The sequence below is a fragment of the Pongo abelii genome, chromosome 1, assembly GCF_028885655.2.
Source record: "Pongo abelii isolate AG06213 chromosome 1, NHGRI_mPonAbe1-v2.0_pri, whole genome shotgun sequence".
Classification (NCBI taxonomy): Eukaryota; Metazoa; Chordata; class Mammalia; order Primates; family Hominidae; genus Pongo; species Pongo abelii.
Window position 1 is genome coordinate 80,142,152 of NC_071985.2, and position 27,045 is coordinate 80,169,196.

Genomic DNA, 27,045 nt, shown 5'->3' on the forward strand with positions numbered 1-27,045 from the left:
TTATTTTTTAGAAAAAAAAGCCAATTAGTATGGACAATTTGTCCACATTATCATTTTGCTTTTTAATGTATTAAATGTCTTGCCCCAATGGAGATAATAAATTTATCCTTTCTTTCTACTGTATGGTTATGTGATCACTCTTTGTAAATTATCTGGCCATTTCTAATATGACAATATCCTTCTGCAGCTAACTTTAATTGAGCACATACACAGACACACATATGGCAACAAAAAGTGTACTCTTGTGAAGTTATATGAATCTTAAAGGGGTTCACAGTTATATTTAGCATTTAGGCTAAATTACTTTGAAGCTGATCATATGCCGATATTACATAATGAGGCATCGCTTGGTATTTTATTTAATTTTGGAAGCCCAAAGTGAACCACAAAACTGCTTGTAAACAACATCTCTGTGCATATTATTTTTCAACTCCCTTTTTTCCCAATACCCACCCAAGTATGGCCAGCTCAGTAAGAGCATGATTGAGAATATGATAGGGTAATATACTTACCAGACCAGAAGCTACTTCTTTCAATATCACTCCTTGGTCAACAACTTCCTCCCATATCACTGCTTGCTTACGAAATCTTAGAACTGAAAGTTGTCCCTGGGGGTTATTTGTTATATTCTCATTCAATAAAGAATCCATTCTGCAGGATCCCTGACAAATGTTCATTTATCCTCTGTTTAACTGCCTCTTCCACATTGCTGGCCCGAGGCTTACAGTGCTGTAGTAGCCACAGCCAGCTATGTACCCTGGATCAAGTTACTTCAGTGTTCTGGGCCTCATTTTCTCATTTGTAAGATGTTGATAATTATAGTACTTATGTCGGAGAGCCGTTACTTGAATTAATTAAGGTAATGGCTAACGTTTATTAAGTGTTCTCAATATAAGTTATCTAAATGCTTTATATGTATTATCTCCTTTTGGCAGAATAATTTGTGTGTGATCAGTGATTGGGTGGTTGTATAAATTACCATCACATTCAGTCACTGTGACCACATCAATAATACTAAGGAGGTATGGCATTTGGATTTATTATTTATATCTGAATAGTCTATTTCAAGTATAGTTTAATATCAGATTTAACTGACGTAAAGATCTTCAGTTGTTTAATTATTAAAACTCTATCAGTTGAATAAAAAATGTTTATTATTTTTACATAATGTTTATGATAGCTCTTAATTTTATGCAACTTAATTTTAAAAAATAATATTAGGAAATAGATTGATGACTAATAGAAATGTTAATAGATAACTATTAGAAAAGAAGTCCCGGCCAGACACAGTGGCTCACGCCTGTAATCCCAGTACATTGGGAGGCCGAGGCAGGCAGATTACCTGAGGTCAGGAGTTCAAGACCAGCCTGGCCAACATGGTGAAACCCCATCTCTACCAAAAATATAAAAATTAGCTGGGTGGTGGTGGCAGGCACCTGTAATCCCAGCTATTCTGGAGGCTGAGGCACAAGAACCACTTTAACCCAGGAGGCAGAGGTTTCAGTGAGCTGAGATCGTGCCACCACGCTCCAGCATGGGTAACAGCAAGACTCCATCTCAACAAAAAAAAAAAGGAAAAAGAAAAGAAGTACCATTATTGGGTATATACCCAAAGGAATATACATTGTTCTACCATAAAGAGACATGTACGTGCATGTTAATTGCAGCACTGCTTACAATAAGCAAAGACATGTAATCAACCTAAATGCCCATCAACAGTAGACTGGCTAAAGAAAATGTTATACATATACACCATGGACTATTACACAGCCATAAAAAAGAACGAGATCATGTCCTTTGCAGCAACATGGATGGAGCTGGAGGCCATTATCCTGAGTAAACTAACACAGGAACAGAAAACCAAATACCACATGCTCTCACTTGTAAATGGGTGCTAAACATTGAGTATACATGAACACAAAGAAGGGAACAAGAGACATCAGGACCTGCTTGAGGGTGGAGGGTGGGAGGAGAGTCAGGACTGAAAAACTACCTATTTGGTACTATGCTTATTACCTGGGTGACAATCTGTACACCAAACCCCCATTACACACAGTTTACCTATATAACAAATCTGCACATGTATCCCTGAACCTAAAATAAAAATTAAAAAGAAAATCAAGTTTAGTAATTTGGTAGCAAAATTGTCACTAGCAGTACTATAGTCAAAAAATATCCTCTACCTTCCCCAACTTCAGTTGAAAGTGAGCATCTATATATTTTTTAAATGTACATTATAGCACATGCAATCTGACAACTGACACTGCTGGGATTTGCTGATAATGTGAAACTTGAACAAGTTATAATTTTAACAAAATTACAATAATAATTACATTTATTATAGTCTCAGATTTTATTTTTATATCCCAGAAATGTATTATGTGATAGTGATTTTGATTTGAGTCTCAGCTTGAGTTGAAAAATTGCTTAGCATTTAACTAAAATATGTATTTGGTCTACCTCCTGGTTTTTGTGATCACCTCAATAGTGCTATTACCCTGCATCCTTCTAACTCCTTTTTAGACAGCTGTAACCAAATGTGTTTAAAGATATGACAGAGGAATTTAAAACCAAGAACTCTAACAATGACATGAAATATCTGAAGCCTTTTATTTTCTATCCATGCTATCATTTCTGCTATCCGTTGTTAAAGCAATACACTACTCAGTAGTAGCTGCAACCTATGGGACAAGTAGTAGATGGAGAAGTTCTGCTGTAGCTTACAGTAATTTGCCTATTTGTCCTTCAAAACCATTCACCAAGAACTTTATCTCTGACAAGTGTTACAGATACACCTGTCAGTGACTCTGACAAATGTTACAGATACACCTGTCAGTGAATAACCCAATCTTGCTCCATAGGAGTTTATGATCAAAACAAGAAGCATTTAAAGAAATAATTACAACTAAATAAGATAAGATCATTAATTTGTGGTTGGAACAAAAATTAAATTCAATTCTGATATTTGTTTTCTGTAGTAAACCATTTTAGCAGCTAAAACAATACTTTAACAGTACTTCCCCCAGTGTTATCTAGACTAAAAGATACAGCAAAATATGTTATTTTATGCTAACTACCTGTCATTAGTGCCACAAATGCAGTTGACTCTTGAACAACACAGGTGTTAGGGGACCAATCCCCCTACGCAGTTGAAAATCCATGTATAACTTTTAACTCCCCGAAAACATAAACTAATAGCCTACTGTTGACTGGAAGCCTTACTAATAGCATAAACAGTTGATTAACACATATTTTGTATATGTATTATATACTGTATTCTTACAATAAAGTAAGCTAGAGAAAGGAATATTTTTAAGAAAATCATAAGGAAGAGAAAATATATTTACTATTCACCAAGTGGAAGTGAATCATCATAAAGATCTTCATCCTCATTGTCTTCACATTGAGTAGGCTGAGGAGGAGAAAGAAGAGGAGGGCTTGGTTTTGCTGTCTCGGGGTGGCAGAGGTGGAGCAAAAATCTGTGTATAAGTGGACCTGTGCAATTGAAATCCATTTTGTTCTAAGGTCAACTTTCATTATAGTCACAAGAACTCTTTGGAAACTGAAGTCTTACTGCTTGCTTAAATTCTGGCAATATTTATGTAATATTAAATAAGAATTTATGAAATTTAAACTTTTCTAGTGTTTGCCATTGCCATTAGTGATCGATAATACAAACACAGACTTCTTTATGTACGTAATTGCTTTTCGTTGGCTATTATATAAAATAATCCTGAACAGGTATTTTTAGTGCTTCCTCTGACCCAATGAAGGCCCCCCAAAATTCTCAAGAGATAAAAATATTGCCGTCTGAGTGCCAAGTGAGTTAGCTTATATAATAACAGTTGACTGTTTGTTTTCAATAGGAATATGATGAAGAATGGGCTAAGAAAATTCAGAGTGAAAAGTTTCGCTGGCATAACTCTCAGTGGCTGGAGATGGTAGAGAGTCGTCAGATGGATGAGAGTGAGCAGTACTTGTATGGTGATGATCGAATTGAGCCATACATTCATGAAGGAGATATTCTCGAAAGACCTGACCTTTTCTACAACTCAGGTGATAACCAAAGCGAAAATAAACAGGTTATATGCTATGAATAGAGATTTTAGTCAGCCAGCCTTGCACATTCCCAAGCTTAATAAGCACTTCTTTTAGTTTATGAATGGTCTGCTAATGATTTTAGATGTAACATCTATATATAATAAGCAAACCTATTAACTTACCACTTTTTTTCCAAGTTAGTCTTTGATGGAATCTCCCTAAAACACTGTAGCCAGGAAAATTAATTGTTCTTAGAAGTTTATTAATTGCTAGAATGTGTAACTTAAATGGACAACTTCAAGATTTCTGACTTCTGTTCAAAAATGTAATATTCATTTTTCTTCTGCATTTATTAAATGCATAATTTATTCATCATTTGTTTTCCAAGGTATTTAATCTTAACAGTTTAATTTTGTCATGGTTTTGCTTTAGTTTCAAACTACCAAACTCTATATGGTAACTTTGGGGATGATTTAGGCACTTTAGAGTAATTGTTTATTCTTTCTAAAGTATGCTAATGTTTTTAAGGTAAAATTTAATATTTATGTAAATCTTACATGTATTATAACCTTTTTGATTCTGCATTACTACCTTTTTCCAAGGATGAGTTTGACACAAAGATTGGTAAGTTTTTGCATATTCCAGCTCTCACTGTTGTGTACTGTTGCCAACATTAATATTACTTCATTGAAGTCATTTAGTTGAGGAGAGGAAGGAAAGGATTTATATAATAATTAAAATCTCTAGCAAGTTGAAGATAAAAATCATTAAGGTGATTATATATGAATTAGTGACTCACGTTTTTTTCTACTATGTTGTTTCTACTATGCATTTAGTGTTCTCAGTATATGTTCTCTAAATATTTTGTGTATTATCTCATTTTATCTGAACAATTTGATCAATGATTGATGATTATGTAAATTACTATTACATCTGATCACTGTACTCACATTAATAATACCACTCACATTTTCATTCATGTGTTTTCTTAATTGCGTATTGTGCAAATTTTCCATAGATATTATGTATTATTTTTTGTATTTGGTATAGATATTTAAATCATGGAAAACTTATGCTTTACTCTGAAAATCAAATAGATTTCTTCCTAACTGAACTTTACAGTAGTTATGAAATGCTGCTTTGTGTTTCAAACCAGATGGAGTAGATCATTAATTTCAACCAAACAGAATTTCTTAGTTCGGTAATGGCAAACAGCTGTTCCTTACATATTCAGTGTTCATGAAGTAAGATGATGTAAAATATATATGATGCGAATTTTTTTAATAGAAATCAGAATATTCTTGGAATCAAGTTTCTTGCTTTGAAGATTGATAGCTACCTTTCATAATGAATCAATTACCAGTTTCCAAAACCAGATAAAGCTATTAACCACCTCAGTATTCATCATTGTTGTTTTAATACAATTAAAATTTCAAAACAGATTTCTAAACAGTTATACCACATTTCCAAAATTAATTTAAATTAACCTCTTAAAGTGAAAATCCTAAATATTTTTCTGATACTTTATAATTACAATGTATAAGTTATGCTTTTGTGAGAAAACAGTTATGTATATTTTCATACACCAAACTTAGAAACATTTAGGTTTTTTTATCTGTAGCCTGATGATATGATAGACATTTGACAGTAGAAATTACATGCTGTGAGTCTAAAACTAAATTTCTTATAGCAAGCAATTTTTTTTAGTTTAGTAATTGTTTTACCTACATCATTTTCCATGGATAGTCCGTGGACTAAATGAATCCCTGTAGCATTTCTTGATGTGTCTCATGGAAATCTAGATAATATCAGCCTCCTCCTTTCCTTTATTGTGTATGATTGTAGCTTCAGAAAACATCAGATAAATTTGTACTACTGCAGATTTGTTTGAATGCTTGAGCCATGTTTTTAAGCCTCTGGGTCTCCCTGAAAATTTAGGCTGTTTCTGATAAGAACAGCTTTAGCAGCTTTTTAGCCACAGAGGTTAAACTGAGAGGCTCATAATTCCCTGAGTCTTATCTTTTACTTTAAAATGAAATGGCATCTGCTATTTTCTAGTCATTAGCATCACTCTCTGTATTTTCAGACTATTTAATAGTCAAATGTATATGATTCTCCCATGTTTTTAAAAAAACAATCTTAGTATTATCATGTGAAATACAAAACTAGCATCTCCTTTAGTTACAGTATTTTTTACTTAGTCTAAAATTATTGTGATTGTAGTCACTACTTAGTATCCTTTGCTATTATGAAAATGAAGCTGTTTGCTTTAGTACTTTTACCCATAGAGGAAATATTTTGTCATTTATAAAGCCGTATTGCTACTACATATATCTAAATGACTTTTTATTTTTTAATTGTTCTTCGTTAATTGTAGTGAATCTTATTCTTAGTATGTGAATGTATTACTGGAATATGAAGCTTAAAATAGTTTGTTCTATCTCAGGAATATTGTAAAAAACATAGTTTTCATACTACCTATGTATTTCTGTGATCTGTCTTGTAAAGTATAGTCAAATAAATTATTAATAAGATTTATCATTTTAGTTATTTCTTTTTCTCATACTCTACACTATTGACATCTATTTTCTCCCATACAGTCACAATTTCACCTTTAGCTAGTTCACCAAAGAGCCCAATATTATGTTTTCATTTGACTTTAAGAAATAAAAAGAGGTCGGGCATGGTGGCTCACAGCTCTAATGCCAGCACTTTGAGAGGCCAAGGCAGGAGGGTTGTTTGAGGCCAGGAGTTCAAGACTAGTCTGGTCAATGTAGTGAGACTTCATCTCTACCAAAAAAAGAAAAGAAAAAGAAATTACCCAGGCATAGTGGCATGTGCCTGTAGTCCTAGCTACTCAGAAGGCTGAGGTGAGGGGATTACTTGAGTTTTAAGAGCTCTGGATTATAGTGAGCTATGCCAATCAGGTGTCCCCACTAAGTTGAGCATCAGTATGGTGACCTCCTGGGAGTTGGAGACCACCAGATTGCCTAAGGAAGGGTGAACTGGCCCAGATCCAAAAGGGGTTAAGTCAAAACTCCCATGCTGATCAGTAGTGAGATCATGCCTGTGAACAGCCACTGCACTCCAACCTGAGCCAATTATTAATAGCAAGACCCTGTCTCTTTAAGAAAAAAAGTTGGCCTGGCACAGTGGCTCATGCTTGTAATCCCAGCACTTTGGGTGGCCAAGGCAAGTGGATCACTTGAGGTCAGGAGTTCGAGACCAGCCTAGCCAACATGGTGAAACCCCGTCTCTACTGAAAATACAAAAATTAGCCAGATGTGGTAGCACACGCCTGTAATCCCAGCTATTCGGGAGGCTGAGACAGGAGAATCGCTTGAACCCGGAGGCGGAGGTTGCAGTGTGCCAAGATCATGCCACTGCACACCAGCCTGGGCAACAAAGCGAGACTCCATCTCAAAAAGAAAAAGAGTTAAAAAAAAAAAAAAGAACTGTATTTCAGTAAGAATATATGATATACAAGATAATATATAAGAAGATATTGAGTTTTTGTATTTTTTTAAATTCACAATGTTTATAAGCCAGTTTTTTAAAACTGGCTTTCAGAAATCAGAAGGTTGATAAATTACCTGTGTTGACAACAAATTTGCTTTGGTTTCATCACTGTTCTAGTATATGCTCTGTTTTGTTCATAACTGTCTTTATCATCTTAACTTGGGGCATCTCAGAAAGGCGTGCTTTATAACTGTGGTCTAAAAGGTTTTATATAATTGAGTACTGTAAATGTGTATAATACTCTATAGCTTAGAGTGTTATGGTGTATATCATCTGTGTACCCTGTTTGTTCTCTGGTCATTTAAATGTTACATGAAATACTTTAGTTCCTTGTTAGTATCTTTGAAACCACAAGTATAGAGTAGGAATTTAAGACACTCCTAGATTTATTTGGAGAATAAATAAGAAGCTATGATTCTTTTTAAATATTTCCCTAAAAGAATTAATTTTGGTGGAACCATGTTAAGAAAAAATTAGATATTTCCAAAGAAGTTGAGGTGCTTGAGATGAGAGGCTTTAACGGAATTTTTATACCTCATTCTAGTAAAGAAAGATTACTCATATGTCAGAGCTGCCTAACTTTTGTCAAGCCATAAAGGGCACTGTAGAAGCTGCAGTTTACTGAATCAACCACAGTGTCCTAGGAAAATTAAAAATGAAGTTGGGCACTGTAGCTCACACCTATACTCCCAGCACTTTGGGAGGCGGAGGCAAGAGGGATCACTTAAGGCCAGAAGTTCAAGACCAGCCTGGGCAATACCCCGTCTCTACAACAAATTTTAAAAATTAGCCAGATGTGGTGGTACACATCCCTGTAGTCCCAGCTACTCAGGAGGATCACTTGAACCCAGGAGTTTGAGGCTGCAGTGAGCTGTGATTGTACCACTGCACTCCAGCCTGTGCAACAGAGCAAGACCCTGTGTCTAAAAAAAAAAAAAAAAAAAAACAACTTCAGACGTATAAATTTACTCTTTTTTTATTCACATAAGAGTAGACATATTATTGAACTAGTTGTATTCTGGATTGATAAAATTTCTGGCTGAATCTTTAAAGTAAAAAATTTTTAATTTGATCACTATTTGATGATTGCCCATTTTCTAGTGCCCTGTATTCTATTTGTCCTTTTGCTATTCATTGTTCCCTTTGAAGACAATAGGCATTCTGAATCAAAAATAAGATGTTGAGAATTTGGTCAGATTTTTACTTAATTTCTACCTAATCCGGATCACTTCACTATGTCATATTTTATAAACTTTTTTACATAATTCACGTATCTTTTTATTTGGCTTTATTTATGAAAATTTCTTAGTGTTAAATTCTTTTATTTTATTGGCATGCCAAATATCTTTGTGTGTGTTTTCCACGTGTGGCATATATTTTATTTTGGCATTTTACTTAGCTTTGTTCCTCTAAAATTGGCAGGTTTCTTAAACTCTGATTCTCAATTCTTTGGTTTTAATTTAACAGAGGAACTTGTTGATTTTTGTGTTCTTAACCTCGTTAGTTTTAGCCACTTTCACAAAATCCCAGCCATTTTTTAAAAGTTTACCATATAAAATCACAAATTTTTATATGGCTAGAATCCACATAAAATTGATTTTTTTACATTGCTTTACTATCAGTCTGTGGTGTCTTGTCATTTTCCATGATTTCATTTTTTTGTAACTTTTCAGTGTTTAGCTGGTCTTTTTGATTTATAGAAACTTTAACTTCTAGTGGACATAAAAACTGGATTAAATATTACTGACACTTTCAGTATAAACTCAAGCAATCTCTTAAGTATTTTAAATTAGTAAAGTAGTAGGACAAATACCAAAGGCGTCCATTAACAATTTGACAAATAATAATATGTCATTAATATATGATGTGTAACAAATGGATATATGTATCAAATGAGTAGTATGGGAGTCTTATGGAAATACAAATTACCCCACTTAATTCGTTTGCCAACTGTATTACTTAGTTTTACCATTCACTCAATTTTTAAGACCCTTATTCCTCAAACAGATTTCGTCATTTAACTCTTACCTGTCTTTCCAGACTCAAATCTGTTACACTTCTGCCTCCTCCCCTCAAAGTAGAATTTTCTGACCCCTCTATAGCTTTTACTGCCTCCACACTTATTTGGTACTTATATCCATTCCTTCTGTATATCATTTATTATAAATTACATTTTAATTGCATCTTAAGTGTCTGTCTTATATTTCACTTAAACTAAAATTCTTAAAAACAGAGGTTATGTATTGTAATTTTATACATTTCCCACAGGACCTAGCACAGTATTATGCATGTGCTAAGTATAAAATAATCATTTGGTGATTGAATAATTTGCCTATACTGTGTGCCAAATGTATAAACAATGTGGTGGGTATGACCTAGCTAATGTTTATCTGCAGGCTACTCAACAACCCAGCATACTTTCAGAAAAGGAAACTTTGAAAGGCCTCAAAGCTATCCAAATAGTTATTACAAAAGCAATATACTAACGTATTTGTTCTATTCATTGAACAGCTCTGAAGCCATCACTTAGATCTTTTTTTCCTTAGATTCTTTTTATTCTTAACTTATTCATAATTCTATCAAAAATAGGTTATCTAGATTCTTAGATTGGAACAAATGAGAAAGTAGTATAACTCTATAATCAGGAAAATGTCTTAACAAATACTTAAATTTAGGTAAAGAAGCACTTTATAAGCAAAGAAAAATAAAAAGCATACTAGTATAGAGCTATTTAGCATAGGTAATCAGATATATCTCACAACCCTAGGGACTGTACAATATTTAGTATTTATAATGAATATTGAATAATCAAGGAATATTTATGTATAGTATATCCTTTTAAGAATATAAGGAGTGTAAACTATATGAAGATTTCTAATGTAAGTTTATGCGTGTGTTTTAATGTCTGGCACTTAAACTGTCAAGTATTGCTTATTTAGAAATTCACTTATTTTATTTGGTATATCTGATTCCCTAATCATGCTACACTAATAAAGCTATGAAATACAATAAAGTATTACCCTTTACCAATACCAAACTATTTAATACCTCCTTGCCTTTATTTGTTCTATTTCCTTAGCCTGAACCATCCTTACTGTCTGTCCCCACCTTGCTTCCCTTCCTTATCTTTTTCTTCCTTCTCCATACGAGACCATAAGCCTGCTTGAAGGCAGAGACTAATTCCTCTCTGTACTCATATAATGCCAAATACATAGTAGATTCTCAATGAATGTTCAGTTGTTGTGCTGCATTATTGTGAACCAGTACTTAAGGTACATACAGTTGTCTGTTCATACTCCCAGAGAGAACAGCATGTCATGCTAACATTTTTCTTTATAGATTAAATATACAAGTTATTTTCTTATTGTATTGCTTGATAGACTGGTTTTTCCTACACATGTGTTTTACTGGTTACCATTTTTTTTCTTTCTAGATGGATTAATTGCCTCTGAAGGAGCCATAAGTCCCGATTTCTTCAATGATTACCACCTTCAAAATGGAGATGTTGTTGGGCAGCATTCATTTCCTGGCAGGTAAACAGTTTTCCAGGAAAAATCTAATGTGTGGTATCTGTTGCTTTTGGAAAACTAAAATCCTCTTCACTCTCCATTTCCCTTCTTTTTCATTAAGAGGGGAAAAAAAACCCCTCAATCTTTTCAAGGGCATGTTTGTTTGATTTTAAATTAACTTACGAAGTCACATTTTCTGTATTTAAAAAATGGAGATCACAAGGCCGGGTGCGGTGGCTCACGCCTGTAATCCCAGCACTTTGGGAAGCCGAGGCAGGCAGATCACGAGGTCAGGAGATCGAGACCATCCTGGCTAACATGGTGAAACCCCGTCTCTACTAAAAGTACAAAAAATTAGCCTGGTGTGGTGGCGGGCGCCTGTAGTCCCAGCTACTCAAGAGGCTGAGGCAGGAGAATGGTGTGAACCCGGGAGGCGGAGCTTACAGTGAGCCGAGATCATACCACTGCACTCCAGCCTGGGCGACAGAGCGAGACTCATCTCAAAAAAAAGAGAAAGGGGATCACAGATCTAAAAATATGCTCTTCAAGTTGGAAAATAGAGATTGTCTCTTGACACAAACAATACTTTTGCCTAATTAATGAATGCAGATTGTTTCTGAGTGTTTTCCAAAGCCATTAAAATATAAAATGAGAACAGAAGACGTGTATTTTAACAATTACCCAAGACATAGCTGTTTTTAAAAAGTTGGTGCTTTTATTAAATTGAAGACTTTTCCTCCCTAGATGGCATTTTATTAAAATATTTAAGAGAAAAAAAAAGTCAGGCCAGTATTGTTTTGCAATTATAATAAAGTTCCCCACAGCATATATCCAGCTTTATTACATAATAATATAATAGATTTTAAAAATCTCGCCAGAAAGTATAAACAATATTTTTCTCTTCATATCATTCCTAGAGGTGTAATATTTTGATTAAGGCTGACCGTTGACATTTCACATTAAGCTAGTCCAGTGAACAGTTACAGTGTTATTTTCCCTTAAGCCTATTAATTTTCATTAAATTATTAATTTTTTTCTTCTTAAATTCTATTTTCATTAGGATAAGCTATTTTCTATGTGTAAGATATGTTCATGTATTTTTTAAATGAACAATACAGTTGTGACCAATGTGCAATAACTCTTAATGATCACTTGTAATGTTATTTTAATACTAATTATAGTAATTTCAACCATTATCGATTATCCATTGTATATAATCTGTTTTACAAATATTCATCTTATTTATTTTAACTTGCACAGCAACATTTTAAAACAAGTATTATTGTATGTTTTACTGATGAAATCACAGCTCTAAAAATTCAAGGTTAACTAACCAATTCACACAAGTAGGATGATGGAGCAAAAATTTGAACTCAGGTGTATGTATCACCAAAGTTTATGTTCTTTCCAGTATAACATGCTGCCTCATTTGGAGGACACAAAACATACTGTAGTGATTTTTCAGCTTTTTGATCACAACCCGTATTAAAAGAAATACCTTTCATATTTGAACTTAATGCATACATACATATTTGTTATATACATATACATGTATCTACCTGTACATATATATGTAAATTGTTTACATATCTTTATCTACCTATATATACATGTAAAACAAAAATTTCTTAAAATGGTACTCTACCTGTAATACACAATTATATTTTATTATATTCCATTTCCTGTTTTAAATGCAAACTGCAACTCACTAAATTGATTTTACAACTTGCTGATGGTCATGACCCAAAGTTTAAAAGTATAGTGGAAAATCATAGGAGTATTACATGAAATGTAATAACCTTATGTGTAGTTCAGTGTTCTGTAGTGTACTTTAAATAAATAGTAGCCCTTTAAAAATTGTTTCATCTGTGTACTAGATTGTCATAGTAAGAAACACCTTGCCTTAGGAAATAAAAGCTAAACATGGTTAAATACTAGAAAGCATATGGCTTTTGATTACTTCTGATGCTTCTGGCTTTATTAGCTATAATTATTTAAATAGAGGCTCTGTTTAATCATTATAAATACTGTACTCTGTCAGGTGACAATTCACTGTACAAATGTTTTCTGAAACATAATTGGGAAAGGAGGAAATGATTTAGATATGTGATCTTAATATTTATATTGAAAAATTTTGCTTATAGCATTTATAAGATTAATTATTCTGCCATTTATGTTTTACTTTTAGCAAAACATTATTTTTATATCTCCTGCAGATACTGTGAATCTAAAGAAAACCAACTGCTATAAATCATGCATTACTTATTTGAGAAAGACTTGCTTTTTTTAAATTTAATTATGTGACTTTTAAAAAACTAAACATTTTCACTAAAATATAGAAAACAATCCTTTTTTGCTCAATTCAGCAAAATCTCTAATTTCTAGTATTAAAAAATGATTACTTTATAAAATAATGAAAGTTTTGAGAGAGATAAATGTATTCCACAAGTTATGTACTGGGTCCAAAGATTTCAGGATTTTATTCCTCCATTCTGTTAATAAGATTTTTTTATATGACTTTGGGAAAATCCTTTTACCTTTGTACCTTTACTTTCTTTTCAAAAGTAAAAATATTTAAGTAGCTTCTTTTACTTCACAAAAGACATATCCCAGTAATATTGACTTAAAAGATTAGTTAATAAAACTCACTGTAGACTATTTTTCACATCAAAAGAGTGATAACAATTTTATAATTATTTTTATTTGAGAATTGTTTGCCCTGTAGAAAGAACTTTCCCTGAGAAAGTTAAGACTTTCATCTCTTGTCTTTTGTAATTTTTAAGGCCTTCAATCACATTTAACTATATCACTTTTTTCATATTTAGAAGAAATAATTCACAATGAATTTCCTCAAATTTTGTGGTAGGTAATAGAACAAATGAAAAGGGACCCTAAACTGTTATCAGCAGAGCCACAGATGGATTACACAATATAGCCAAAGATTCATAGTCTTCTTTTTCACATTTCGTTTTACTGACTTACTCTGGAATCATTTGCTTTTTTGCTTTTATTCAATCATTTGTGGTTGGTTAAGATTCTCCTTTTAATAGGACCTCTAAGCTCTTTTTTAACAGTACCTAGGGATCTGAAAGTGTGGCATATTTTTCAATTCAAAGATTTAAGTATTTTAAATCGTTACATAATTATTCACATATTTTAATATGATAATTTTGCTGCATAATGTGAAATTTTAAACTATGGCTACATTTCAGCTCCTGATACCCTATAGGTGAATTTAAATCTCATTAAACTAAATAATAGTCATTCAAAAATATTTTTGAAATTTTTAATTTTAACCGATTTTAAGCAAAGTAGGAATCTTTTTCAAGAAATGCAAGTTAATTAAAGAGAAGTTGTTGAACTATTCTTCATCTCTACTGTAAAGATGAGAATAAGCAGACTTAATGGACAACATGAAGAATTTGTGTTAACTGTGAAAGAATAATAGCTGAATTGATCTTTACATATTGAAAAAGCTGATTCTCTAAATATCTTAAAAAGATGAAATTATCTATTTGGAGTTGTTGGGTGTTTTTCCTTTAAATCAGGGAAATGGTCCAGATGATTTATAAATTCTTTCCCTGCTTCTTCTTCATATGTCTTTGATAAATAAGCACTGTCAAGTTATCTGGAGAAAGAGTAATACTTGATTAATGTATAAAAGGTGAACTTTTATCATTGTTTTTAATGATAAAACATTAATGGTAAAACATTGTTTTACCATTGTTTTTAATGATTTAAGTATAACAATATGTGGGATAAAACACGAAACAATATGACAGTGCCAAGTGGCATACTCTTCAGCCTGTTCTCATGGCTTTTCATTCTCTGTTTTCTTAATATTTCAGTTTGAGTGGATTCATGTAATAAATAACAAATTGCTAATTTGTATGACACAAGGGTTTTTTTAATTGTTTAAAGAAAAATTATTTATTTCTTCATAAAATGACAAGGTTCAGTAATAGGATGAATGTATTAAAATCTGAGAAACTAAGCCAGATTTAGAGAAGAATTTAAATAGTTGAAATTGGTATTTTTCTTAAAATCCAAGTCAGGGAGTCCTTCTTAATCTGAATACCTGCATTTTTGTAAGATAGCAAGGCAGTTTAATTGGAAACAGTGAAAACTGTCAAACTCATCTATCCCATTCTATAAGAAGACTGGATGTTTGATAAAATAGATATTGGCAGTTGGACAGTGAATCCTGGGTTTTAGACATGTGTCACTATCGGTTTGAATCTCTTGGCGCCAGAATTTCCCAACGTTTAGAGCTAATGCAAAATGCATTAGGGCTCTAAGGCATTAGCTACGGAGTTGCCAATCCCAGAGCGTCAAATGTAAATCTTCCCCTCCCAAAATCTGAACTGGTGTTAGAAAGTAAAGTGGAACTTGCTTTTGAAGCTAATTAAAAATAATAGGAGCAAGACTAGCTTTTTTTCCAGTTATGTATACCATGTATCTGCACCATATTTTTGGACCATTTTTTTATTATAACTTTTCAAGACTAACAAGAACCGCATGTTAAGGGTATTTTTAAACCGCTTCCAGCTTTTACAAATCAGTTTTTGTTGCAGTAAAAATGGTCCATTTTTCTTTTATAGGAATCCAATTTTCATAAACTGGAAAAAAAATTGCAGAGACTGCTTAGGTTTCCTTGGGGCTTTGAAAAATATTTTTCAGAGAGCCTGGAGTTCTTCTTTGTGGTTGGCACAGTGATGTCATTTACTGACCATTTCAGTGGGGTCAAAGACAAACTAGATGTATGCATTATCTGAGCCATCTGACTCTTAAACTTTCATTTTCTATGTGTGTGTTATAGCCTGCCTCTTTTTCTTTTCTTAGAGTACTTTAATATTAACTTTTTTATGCATTATATGTATTATATATTACATATACATATGCCTTCTATTTTGGTCTCTTTTTTTTTTCAAATATTAAATCACAGTTGGATATTAGTTGTACTTTTAAAAATCATACTGAGGAGAACTAACAAATTATTTCTTTAAAATATAAGAAATAATCTTTTACCCAAATTTTTAAATGTATGATTTTTTAATTCTAGAATTCTACATAAAAAAATTAGACTTATTGTTTAGCTGTAAGGCTGCTTTAATTATACTCAGCTATTTAGTTTACTGTTTTTTCCCTTGAGAAAGCAACCTCAAAATTACATATTCTCTGTCTAAAAGGCATTGTGCAGTGTTTAAAGAACTACATATTACTAGAACTATATATTATTAGTTTGTTTCAAAGCAGTTATTCAAAAGAGAAACTAAGTTGTCTATTTTACAGCCCTTAATTTGGCCAAGCAAAAAATTCTTTTATATTGAGACGAAAGTAAATATGCCTGCAAAATTCCTTCTTTGATAAGTCTTTTATCAATTTTTAATAATTTGTTCTAATAATTCAAGTTCTAATAATCTTCATTACTGTGGCCATAGCATAGCAATTAGATGAAAGGATCAAAAAAGTGAAAAGAACCTCTCAGAAGCATTTTCTTTGATAGACATTGACACCAACCATTTGTTCAGCATTGTAAGAACTAACCTAATTGCTAAAACCCTATAAAATCTTTTTAAAATAATCATTGACTAAAATACTGCTTTATTTAGTGTGTTATTACTTTTTCTACCAAAGATGATCATAGTTTTTCTATTATTTGTGAATTTTTTATTACTTTTTCTCAGCAGAAAACATGCTTTATGAAGCCTTTCAAAAAAACTGAGCCATTTTTCTAGACATGGTGGTTACAAAATAAAGCAGACATAACATTTTCACCTGTCAATTGCCAAATAATTTCTAATGCTAATACCCATACATCAGAGCAAAACAGTACTCCTAAAACACCTCTTGTGGAATTTAATAAAACCTTTATGAAAGGCATTTGGTAATAAAGAACAAGAGCCTTAGATTGTTTACTTCCTTTTACTCTATAACTTTATTTCTAAGAATTTGTCCTTATGAAATAATCAGAGATAAGCATAAAGACTGATAAATAAGTTATTATGTGTCAAAGAAAATTGATACATTGAGGATAGTGGAATAAACATTTTTACAACATTATTTTTGTGCCATGAGATTTTTGTCTACATACTAGATTATATTACACTGGTACTCTAAGTAAACTTTATATGTGAATGTCAAAATAAGTCAAAATAGATACATTTAGCAATAAATATCCACCTTTCATAAACTTCTTCACTTTTTAAAGGATTTACCACAGTGAACTTTTAATTTTCCTCTTCCTTATTAAAAATGTTTTTTATAAAAATTTTATTCACATATGATGTTTTGATAGCATAAAATTGGATACATCACTGCCACATCTGTAATTCTAGTAACGGATAGCAGACAGTATGGTTGAGAATATTTGCTCAATCCATTTATATTGATTTTCATGTATTAAAACATTATAACAGATTTGTTGACTTACTCTTAATATGTAAACATATTTTAAGGTGAGTCTATTATGAAACATACAATAATATTAAAAAAAACAAAAAGTCATTGAATGCAAGTCACTGTCATACATTTTATTTACACTTTGTTCTTGACATGCACATTTGCATAAGTCCCTAATACTTGTTCTTAGCTGGATCCAGGTTGGGATATTTGCAAGGGTTGCTTCTCAATTTAAATAGAATTTTAAGTCATGATTTAAACATATTGAGTAGAACCTCTTTATAGCAACAGTAAGGTTGGATAATAATACAGTGTCGTGTTTACTTTTAAAAGTTGCTGTGATTCGGGCATGGTATATGATTTGATCTAAAAATACTCAGATCTGTGCAAATTTTTGTTATAATTGTATTCAGTTATCTAAATGACATTATTTTCAATATATGTAAACATCTATTTCAAGCCAAGTAATAAATGACATAGGTAGGTAAAACCAATAGAAATAATTTTAAGTTCTTTCCACCTTCTTCAGTATTAATGAAGCAGAAGTGTACAGTAAAATTTTTTGAGTAAAACCATAAGAAATAGTAGTATATGACAAGTAAAATTATTCCTAAGATAATTAAGTGGTCATTTTACTCTTAAACTTGTGGGATGGTAAAAACAGGAGAACAAGAGTGCAATAGCCATGTTACAACATAGTTCTAATTAATGAGAAAAAAATCAAAGCAAATAAAAAATTTTTATACTACAGCAGTCTTTATCTTACATAATCTTTACATGAAATCCCTTTTTTCTTTCTGTATACTTTCATAGCAGCTGTCCCAATTACTTTTTTAGTTAAGAAGGTGGAATACCTTAGGAGCCTTCTAAAAGATTCAAAGAATAAAATGTTTAAGCCTTTTTACTCTAAATCTAAGTATGTGAAGACTAATAACTTACATTTATCTTGCATTTAAATCTTCATGTATCTTATTTGATCATTAAAAAGTGTGTGAGGTTATAGGGCAAAGAGTAATATTGTCCCTATTTTCACAATGTGAAAATTAAGGTTCAGAGATTTTTAAGAAACTAGCCTAAAACCAGGTAGCTAATAGTGAAGCCTTTAAGCTTGGTAAGAGCCAACACTCTTACTATTACATCATTATTGCCTCCAGATGACAAGCAGATATATTAGTCTTATCAGTGAACTGTACTTTAGAAAGTTTAAAATAAATGTTATTAAAATTCAGAGTAAGATATGTAGGTTTTGTTGGGCAACACGACATACTGTTTACCCAGTTTGATTTAATACATTTGACATGGTTTACTGGAAATTGGTGATTCAGATTTGCTTGGAAGCAAGCAGCTAAGGGTTTATTAACACATTAAGTAATTAGTTCACTACCTTTAAATTATCTTAAGTAGTTAGTTCACTAAATTCTCTACAGATTAAATCCAGTTGTATAAAAATGGGAATGGAATAAGTGGGATATTCTCAGTCTAGAAGGGTAAATGCCTCTTAAAAATCATTTATTCAGCTAATTAACCAGTTTAAATTTTTGCATACATGATGGTATTATTTTATAAATGCTCATAAATGAATCCTCATGGGCTTGTTAATATATTAGTCTGATTTATTTGTTTAGACTTCTTAGAGAGACAGCTTCTTTCTAATATTGAAAAGGTAAGGAAATTCAGTTCTGCTGCTTGGACACTAATGATTTGCATTTCCCAAGGAGAATTGAATTAGGTTTTATTAGTAAATTGGGCCTATAACCTTTAAGGGCAGATTTTATTAGATTATCACACATCGGCATGAGTAAATTGTAAACTTAACTGAAATATAGACATATGAGCCACAAATCAAGGCTTAGAATCCTGGAAACTTGGGAAGATGTTTTATCCTAGAGAAATTATAGTCCTGAGTTGAAAAAATATTTCAAGTGGTTCGCTTTCTTTTGAAACTTTAGAAACAAGAGAAGTTGTGACAGAACTACCCTCTTCAAGTTAGTGTTCAATTTAAATCTGCTAATCTGAGCAAAAATTTTGAAGGCATGCACATTAGCTGTATAGAAAGCCCAAAGATGCTCCCAAATAAAACCAAATTTATTGTAACTTTATTAGTGATGGCGGCAGTGGCGCATCTGGAGCAGCTGCTGCAGGGATGCCAGCTGCAGTTCGGGAGGCGCAGCTGACACTGCGAGCTACACAGAGCTGTCAGGCTGGGAAGAGGCATGAGCCCTGCGCCCTGCCAAGTTGGCAGGGCAGGAGCCCCGCGCTCCTGGGCGCAGCTGCAGCCACCCAGCCACAGCTTGAGACCAGGTCATCCCTGTGCTCTTGGGGTCCTGGGGAAGGCCCCCTGCCCCTGCAGGTTCGGAAGTGCCTGCTTCCGCTCCCTGGCCTCTCCCTGCTGCCGGCGCCTGCTCCAATTTTGCAGCAAAGTTGAAGCCAAGCCCAGGCACTGTCATGACCTGGCTGGGTGTGCCTGCACTTGGGGCAGTACTGACACACCAGACCCCCCCCCCCCGCCCCCCACTGCCTCAGCCCCCTCTGAAGCTTTGGGCACCTACAAGCTCAGGGAGAGGGGCCAGGGGGTGCTGAAGGTGGCTTAGTATGGGCTGCCTGGGTGCCCTGGATGGCATGTTGATGGCAACAGGCAGGCTCCTGGGCAAAAAGGAGTGAATCCCCAGTGAAACCCCACCTTCTAACCAGGGATGGCCTGAGCCTGGGGACCAGGCTGCCAGTTCCAGGTAGAGTCTTCCACCCAAAATGAGAACTTGTACTTTTTCTGGCCCTGTCCATGTCCAGCCATGAACCAATCAGCATGCACTTCCTCCCTCTGAGCCTATAAAAACCCCAGGCTCAGCCAGACTTGTACAGACGTGGGGATTACCTGCTTGCTCTAAGGAGCTACGCACTGCAGATCTCCTCTCTGCTGAGAGCTGGACACTCATCAGGCTGCCTGCAGAAAGGAGCCACTACTTTGGGTCTCCTGAGAGCTGTTCTGTCACTCAATGGAGCTCCTCTTCCCCTTTGCTTACCCTCCAGTTGCCCACTTACCTCATTCTTCCTGGATGGGAAGCAAGAACCTGGGACCTGAATGGCAGGACTCAAAGAGCTGTAACACAAACGGGGCTGAAACACGTCGCCCCCACTCACCATGTTGTGGGAAACGAGAAGGAGGGAAGAGCTGTGGCTCTTCCAAGAGCCCAGACCTAGTTGCTCCTGAGCCAGGGATGTGACACCTTCTGTGGGCTCTGCGGTTCCCGATTTCTCCAGGTTTCTGGGCGTCTCTGTGTTCCCCTCATCCAGACGCAGTTGCTCAGAGCAGAAGCTGCGTGCAGTACATCTGGTCCATCTGCAGCCTCACACAGAGCCAGCACCTGTACCAGTGCCTGGAGCTGCCCACCCTGCCATAGCAGCCAGTCAGCCAGCATGCCTGCTGTGTGTGGTGACCAGACCCCGCGCTTGCTCACCCACACAGCCCTCACCGTTCCACACCTGGCTAACCCTTGGCAGGTGTGGGATCCAGGTTGGTAGCTCAAGCTTAGCACAGCCTACCAGGCCTAGTGGGCAGAACGAGCCCAGCGGGCACAAACAATACTCAGAGAGAAGGTGCCGCCAGCCACAATGGTTTCTGGGTGGCAAAGCAACACCCCAAGGATCCTGTGACATTAGGACTTTGACTTAGTAGAAGAAATTCAGCATAATTGAGTCTATAAATTTAAAACGTAACCCGAACATGACTGGAACCTTTAAAAATGTTAACATGTCAATTATGGTACAGCTTTGTACTAGAAAAAATGACACGGAAGCTAATCCAGTTGTGTCTGGCAAGTTAATTATATCATCATCATTTAAGAGTGATTATCTAGTGTTAAAGGTCATATACTTTTCACATGTATTAATTGCATTTTTGTTGGCTTTACAGATAGAAATTAGTTGTAAATTTAAATGGAAAGAAAGTAGAAAGTCTTTAAGCAAAGATGACAGCTCTTATGACATATTTGACCTAGAAATGCTCTTATTTTAAAAAAACAAAAATGATTTTTAAGGTAATATAATGCAAATTACCGTCATAAAGGCTTGCTCCTTCATATTATAATGAGAATAACAAAATTGTATATAATTGGTTAATAAGTATTACTATTCCCCCTAAAAAAAAATAAGGGAGAGAAATAGAGCATGTCATCTTTTATTTCTTTTAAATATGAATGTAATGATATTGAGCTTACTCCTTAACTCAGGGATATTTTCTAATTTAAAGTAGATTTAATCTAGCCTATTGGTGTCTTGATTGATTTAACAATGTAATTTAACTATTTGTGAACAGTTGTTAGATTTCTTACATTAGAAATATTAAACTAGATATTTTTTCTAAGATATTTGTTTTTTAAGAAACAGCTAAAACCTAGGGCCTACAGGTTTTCAAATGTAATTTTAAATGTAATATTAATTCCCATAATCTCCATATTGCCCATAGTCTTTACAGATGTGCTATTACAAATAGCTCACTCCTCAGATATGAGCCATATGGGCTCTGTTAACTGATTTGCCTTATTCTGAATAGGAATTGTACAGATTGTAGATGAATTATTAAGTAAATTTATATTACCAAATAAATCTAAGAATAAAATATTAAGCTGTATTAAATGAGAAAGGAATCTGCAAATGAAGACCTACCTGCGTTAATAAGTTTAGTGGTTACCTTCTTGGTTTCAACCAAAAGAAATTAGTTTTTTGTTGTGTTTTTTAAAGTGGTGGGGGGCGTCTTTAAAACCGCTTACAGAAGTATCTAAGACAAAAACAAGGAAATATAATGTTATAAACTCAGCCAGTCCAAACCACTTGAACTGCTATGACAGCTCATAAAACTGAGAGTAGTTTTTAACTGGGCTCTGTTTTACGTTGCCAAAGTGAATTTTCCTTGCAGGAAGTAGCCAGAGGGTTTATTTAGTTTCCAGTCCATGGCTTTGATCTTTCTGTACTGTCACATCTTGGGTTACATAGCCCTTTTTCACTGCAGTAAATCTGCAGCAGTTAATGAGAATAAAATTTCCTCCTTCTTACTGATCACATTCTGTTGAATGCCAAACCACAGCCAACTGCATATTTGCAGAATTTCAGCTACAATGTATGAAAACAGCACAATCAGTTTAATCTTGTTGTCTTTGCAATTCATTTTATTGGGCTTTCTTCCTTTTCAAGTGACCTGCTTTATCCAGTCAAGTGGTTGCAGGCCAAACTTGGAAGATTTAACATGTGAATAAACTAAGAGGAGAAGGTGTGCAGGAGGTGGGGCAGGGGAGGGCGAGTGGAAGTCCGTCTGCGCTGCCGTGAAGATTCCAAGACTCCGTAAATTGAGTCTATTTTAATCCTTTTAAAAGACCAAGCCTTTTTTCTTTTTTCTCCTCAAATAAAATAAAATGCTTTGTTATTTCTTTAGTTATTTTGTATGTTTAGTTTCAACATAAGTTTGTACTTACTGAGTTTATTTAATGAGTCATAACATTATTTTTCAGTTTTCATTATAGAGAAGACACCACAGTACTTAAGGAAATTTAAGGGAATTTCAAGGATTTCAAAAAATTGAAGTTCCACTTTATAAGAGCTCTTCTTAGAGTAAAAATAACGTTGTTGTTAACATACACTAAACCATCTTATCAAATGGGTCCTTACACACATAAAGGAAATATTATGCATATGTTGAATAAATCAATAGAATTTCAAAATCACATTTAAGCAAGCTGAATTTTATACATTAATATGTGCATCCTTATAGTAAAGGACATAAAGAATCATATTTATTTTCTTTTTTGTTACAATGAAACCTCTCAATTGAGGCATTAATTACCTGATTCAGTTAATACAGGTTAAATATATTTTTTACTTACACCTCTTATCTTTTCTACTGCTTTGTTTTTGTGGTTGGCAACTGGAAGTTAGCAACTTCTTTGTCAAGAAATTCACCCTCGGGGGGCCATCTTGGGTGATAGTCATTGATAAATATATTTTATTGTATATTTATATTAGGTCAAATTTACATATGGAAATATGAAATTTTATAAAATAAATCAAGGAAATCAGCTTATATTTTCCCAGAAGATTGAAGTCACAGTTACTGTTTTAGCCATCCAATTTCACAGAAAAAATTATTCCCATCCTCATAAAAATCAAAATGTTGAGATAAAAAATATGTAATACTCATTTATTGATTTAGACAACTATCATAAAAGCAATAACCAAAAGTGTATTGAGAACTCAGAAGACTGTTTCTGAATTGAGGACAGTAAAGTCGGATCTCCTGATAAAAAGAGGATCCACTTTTGGGGAAATGCCTGTTGTTAAGTTACCCCAATACAAGAGGAGGGTAAGAGGAGTGGTTTGAACATTTTAAAGGAAAGAGGTGCAGCACTCACAGGGCCTTTTCAGAAGGTATTAGGTATAACGTTAGAATGTTGAACTTTCAAAATGTAGCTTATACTCTTAGAATTGTTTTCAAATAGACCTATGTCTACTTAAATTGTAACATAATAGTTTGCATGTGAAAAAAAGATGAAGATGAAAACAGAATTTTAGACTTTATCTGAGGGCCTTTCTATAGTTTGCTTCTTTGTTTCTTTGCAACTTTAAATCTGCCCAAAATTCTAACCTTGCAAGTCCACAGAAAGTTTCTGCATGAAGTAAACATTGTTTTCTTCAGTTTTTGTTGTCTTTAAACACACACACACACACACACACACACACACACACATAAATCTTAAACAAGTGCAACTGCTCAATAGAATTTGTTTTGGGGACATGAACAGTCCAGTAGAGTTTTAAATGAAACTGCTGGAAAGGAGTAGAAACAATGCTGACTTCAGTGACATACACAGTCTTTATTCTAATTGTATTATTTTAAATGGTATTCTCTAAATCAGGGGTCCCCAACTCCCGGGCCAGTACCTGTCCATGGCCTGTTGGGAACTGGGCCACACAGCAGGAGGTGAGCAGCAGGCCAGCAAACCTTACTGCCTAAGCTCCACCTCCTGTCGCATGAACAGCAGCATTAGATTCTCATAGGAGCACAAACCCTATTGTGAACTCTGCATGTGAGGGATCTATGTTGCGTGCTCCTTATGAGGATCTAACTAATGCTTGATGAGCTGAGGTGGAACAGTTTCATCCCAAAATCGTCTCTCCTCCCCCATCTATGGAAAAATTCTTCCACACAACCAGTACCTGGTGCCAAAAAGGTTGGGGGCTGCTGCTCTAAATGGTTTCAGATCTATGTACAATATGAGATAGATGGACCAATAATGATGATGGCAATTATTGAAATATATTTAGTGAGTGCCTGGCAGCATATGAATTGCTATTTATTACATCCCTTATCTAATTTACTCTTCACAACAGCTGAAGAAGGGAGACACTATTATTAAGAAAACTGAAGCATGTAGGTTTAAGCAACTTACCCCAGGTTATCTTGCCACCACTCAATCAATAAACTATTCTTACCTTTGCCCACCTTTCTTCTATTACAATGAAATAAGTTTTTTCAAAATCCAATCAACCCATTTTTACTCTAGACCCCATTCTTGTCTTTTCAAGGACTTCTTTTATGTTGTCACTCTTCCCCTCTACTGGATCATTCCTGTCAACATATAAACATAAATCAGAATCTACAAAGTTAAACTCTTTGGCCCCACATCATATTCCAACTACTTCCTGTTTCTCAATTCCCTTTATCCATAACTTCTCAAAAGACTTGCATGTGCTCTTCAACTTCCCCACTCTTGTCAAAATCACCAGTAGTCTTCATATTGCCAAATCTAATGGACCATTCTCATCTTTACCTCTCAGCTGGTTTTGACACAGTTGACCAGGCCCTGCTTTTTGAAACTCCCTTCTTTCAGCTCTCAAGATACCCCATTTTTCTGATTTTCCCCCTAAGCCCTTTGTCATTTCTTCCCAATGTTCTTTGCTGGCTATTCCTTCTGTTTTCCACATTTAAATGCTGGTTACTTCAGGGCTATATTCCTGTTCTCTATCCATATCCTGTTTTGAGGGACCCTCTTTTCTAACTGCACCCACCACACCTAGGATTACATCCAGATCCATGGCTTTAAGTACCATTTGTAAACCTATATTTTTAGCTTAGACTTGTCCTCTCAGCACCATCCTTATTCCTTATGCTATCCAATTGAATGTTTAATAAAATTATCAAACTTAACTTTTGATTTCTCACATATAAACAGGTTCCTCCCTTAATCTTCTCGTCTCAGTATGTGTCACCACCATCCACCTAGTAGTTCAAGCTTTAAACTTTGGAATCTTTCTTATTATCTCCCTTTTCTTCACCATTAGCCTCTCTCTCCACTGTAAACCATCTGCATGTCCTGTTGTGTTCATTTCATTTCTGGAATAGGTCTGAAATTTGGCTATTTATTTCCATTTTCACTGTTAGTACCCTATTCCATGGCACCATCATCTGCCACCTGAACCACTCAATAGCCTAATTAATTTTCCTGCTTCTACACTTCCCTTCTGCTTCATTTTTTCCACAGTAGCCATCATGATCTTTTTCAAGTATGTCATATCACATCTCTCACGTGCCTTCAATGGCTTCCCATACTCCTGTAATAAAATACAAATTTCTTACCATGTTCTATAAAGTCCTGCATTATTTGACACTTATCTACATCTCCAGCCTCATCAAATATCCCAGTTATAATTGCTTGTTAATTCTACCCACTCTGGACTCCCTTCTCTTCCCCAGACATTTACCAAGTTCTTTCTCAATTTGTCACCTTTGTGCTTAACTTGAATAGTCTTTTGACTTTTTAAATAACTGCTTCTTCTTACCTTTCAAGTCTCAGTTCAAATATTACTTCTTCAGAGAATCTTTTCCTAAGAGAATTATCAAAGAAGCTGCTTCTCCCTCATCTAACCTAGTAATTTAATTTTTGTTCACTTGTTTATTCTCCCTCCTACCACAAGAATACAGTCTCTAGATGGGCAAGAATTTTGACTGTCTTTTTCAAAGTCGTATCTACTGGCACACACTAGGTTCTCAATAGACGTTTGTTTAATAAAAGTTTTAAAGGTCAGAGCCAGTATTCAGACATAGATGTCTTACTCCATTTCCCATGCTGTTTTATTCTCAATGTGAACTTTTTTATAATTTCTTAATTTTAATTTTTACTATTTCAGTATCCTTTCAAATGTACAATGCATACCATCTATTAAATATATAATCAAGTAGATGTGTATTATATATCCTGCTTATAGTATCATATGCTTTGTATTATAAAATTGTTGATAGGAGCCTATGCTATATGGGAAAATTTTTTAATAACCTAGGTAAGATAAAAACAGACTTTAAGTAGCTATATTTTACATAGATGAAGATGCTTGCCTTCATAATTAAGATCCAGTTAAGGGATTCTTAGTGTACTTGTATTATACTACTACAAGTCTAATTAAATATACTGAGAAGCACCCATCTATACTGAATATAAGCACAGTCTCTATCATAGAAAAATTTTCTTTTATTTTCAAAAGCAACTCTTATAATGTCCCAATATTACAAGTGTGTAAAATCATATTTCTA

General features: G+C 34.1%; 1 protein-coding gene across 4 annotated transcripts in view; it reads left to right on the forward strand.

Moving 5' to 3' along the window:
* Positions 1-27,045, forward strand: part of KIFAP3 (kinesin associated protein 3) — a 167,125-nt gene that overhangs the window by 123,396 nt on the left and 16,684 nt on the right. For all 4 annotated transcript variants that reach the window (XM_054547730.1, XM_024242841.2, NM_001135394.1 and 1 more), the window contains 2 exon segments: positions 3,867-4,056; positions 10,994-11,093. In XM_054547730.1, the coding sequence (XP_054403705.1) occupies positions 3,867-4,056; positions 10,994-11,093 (290 nt within the window).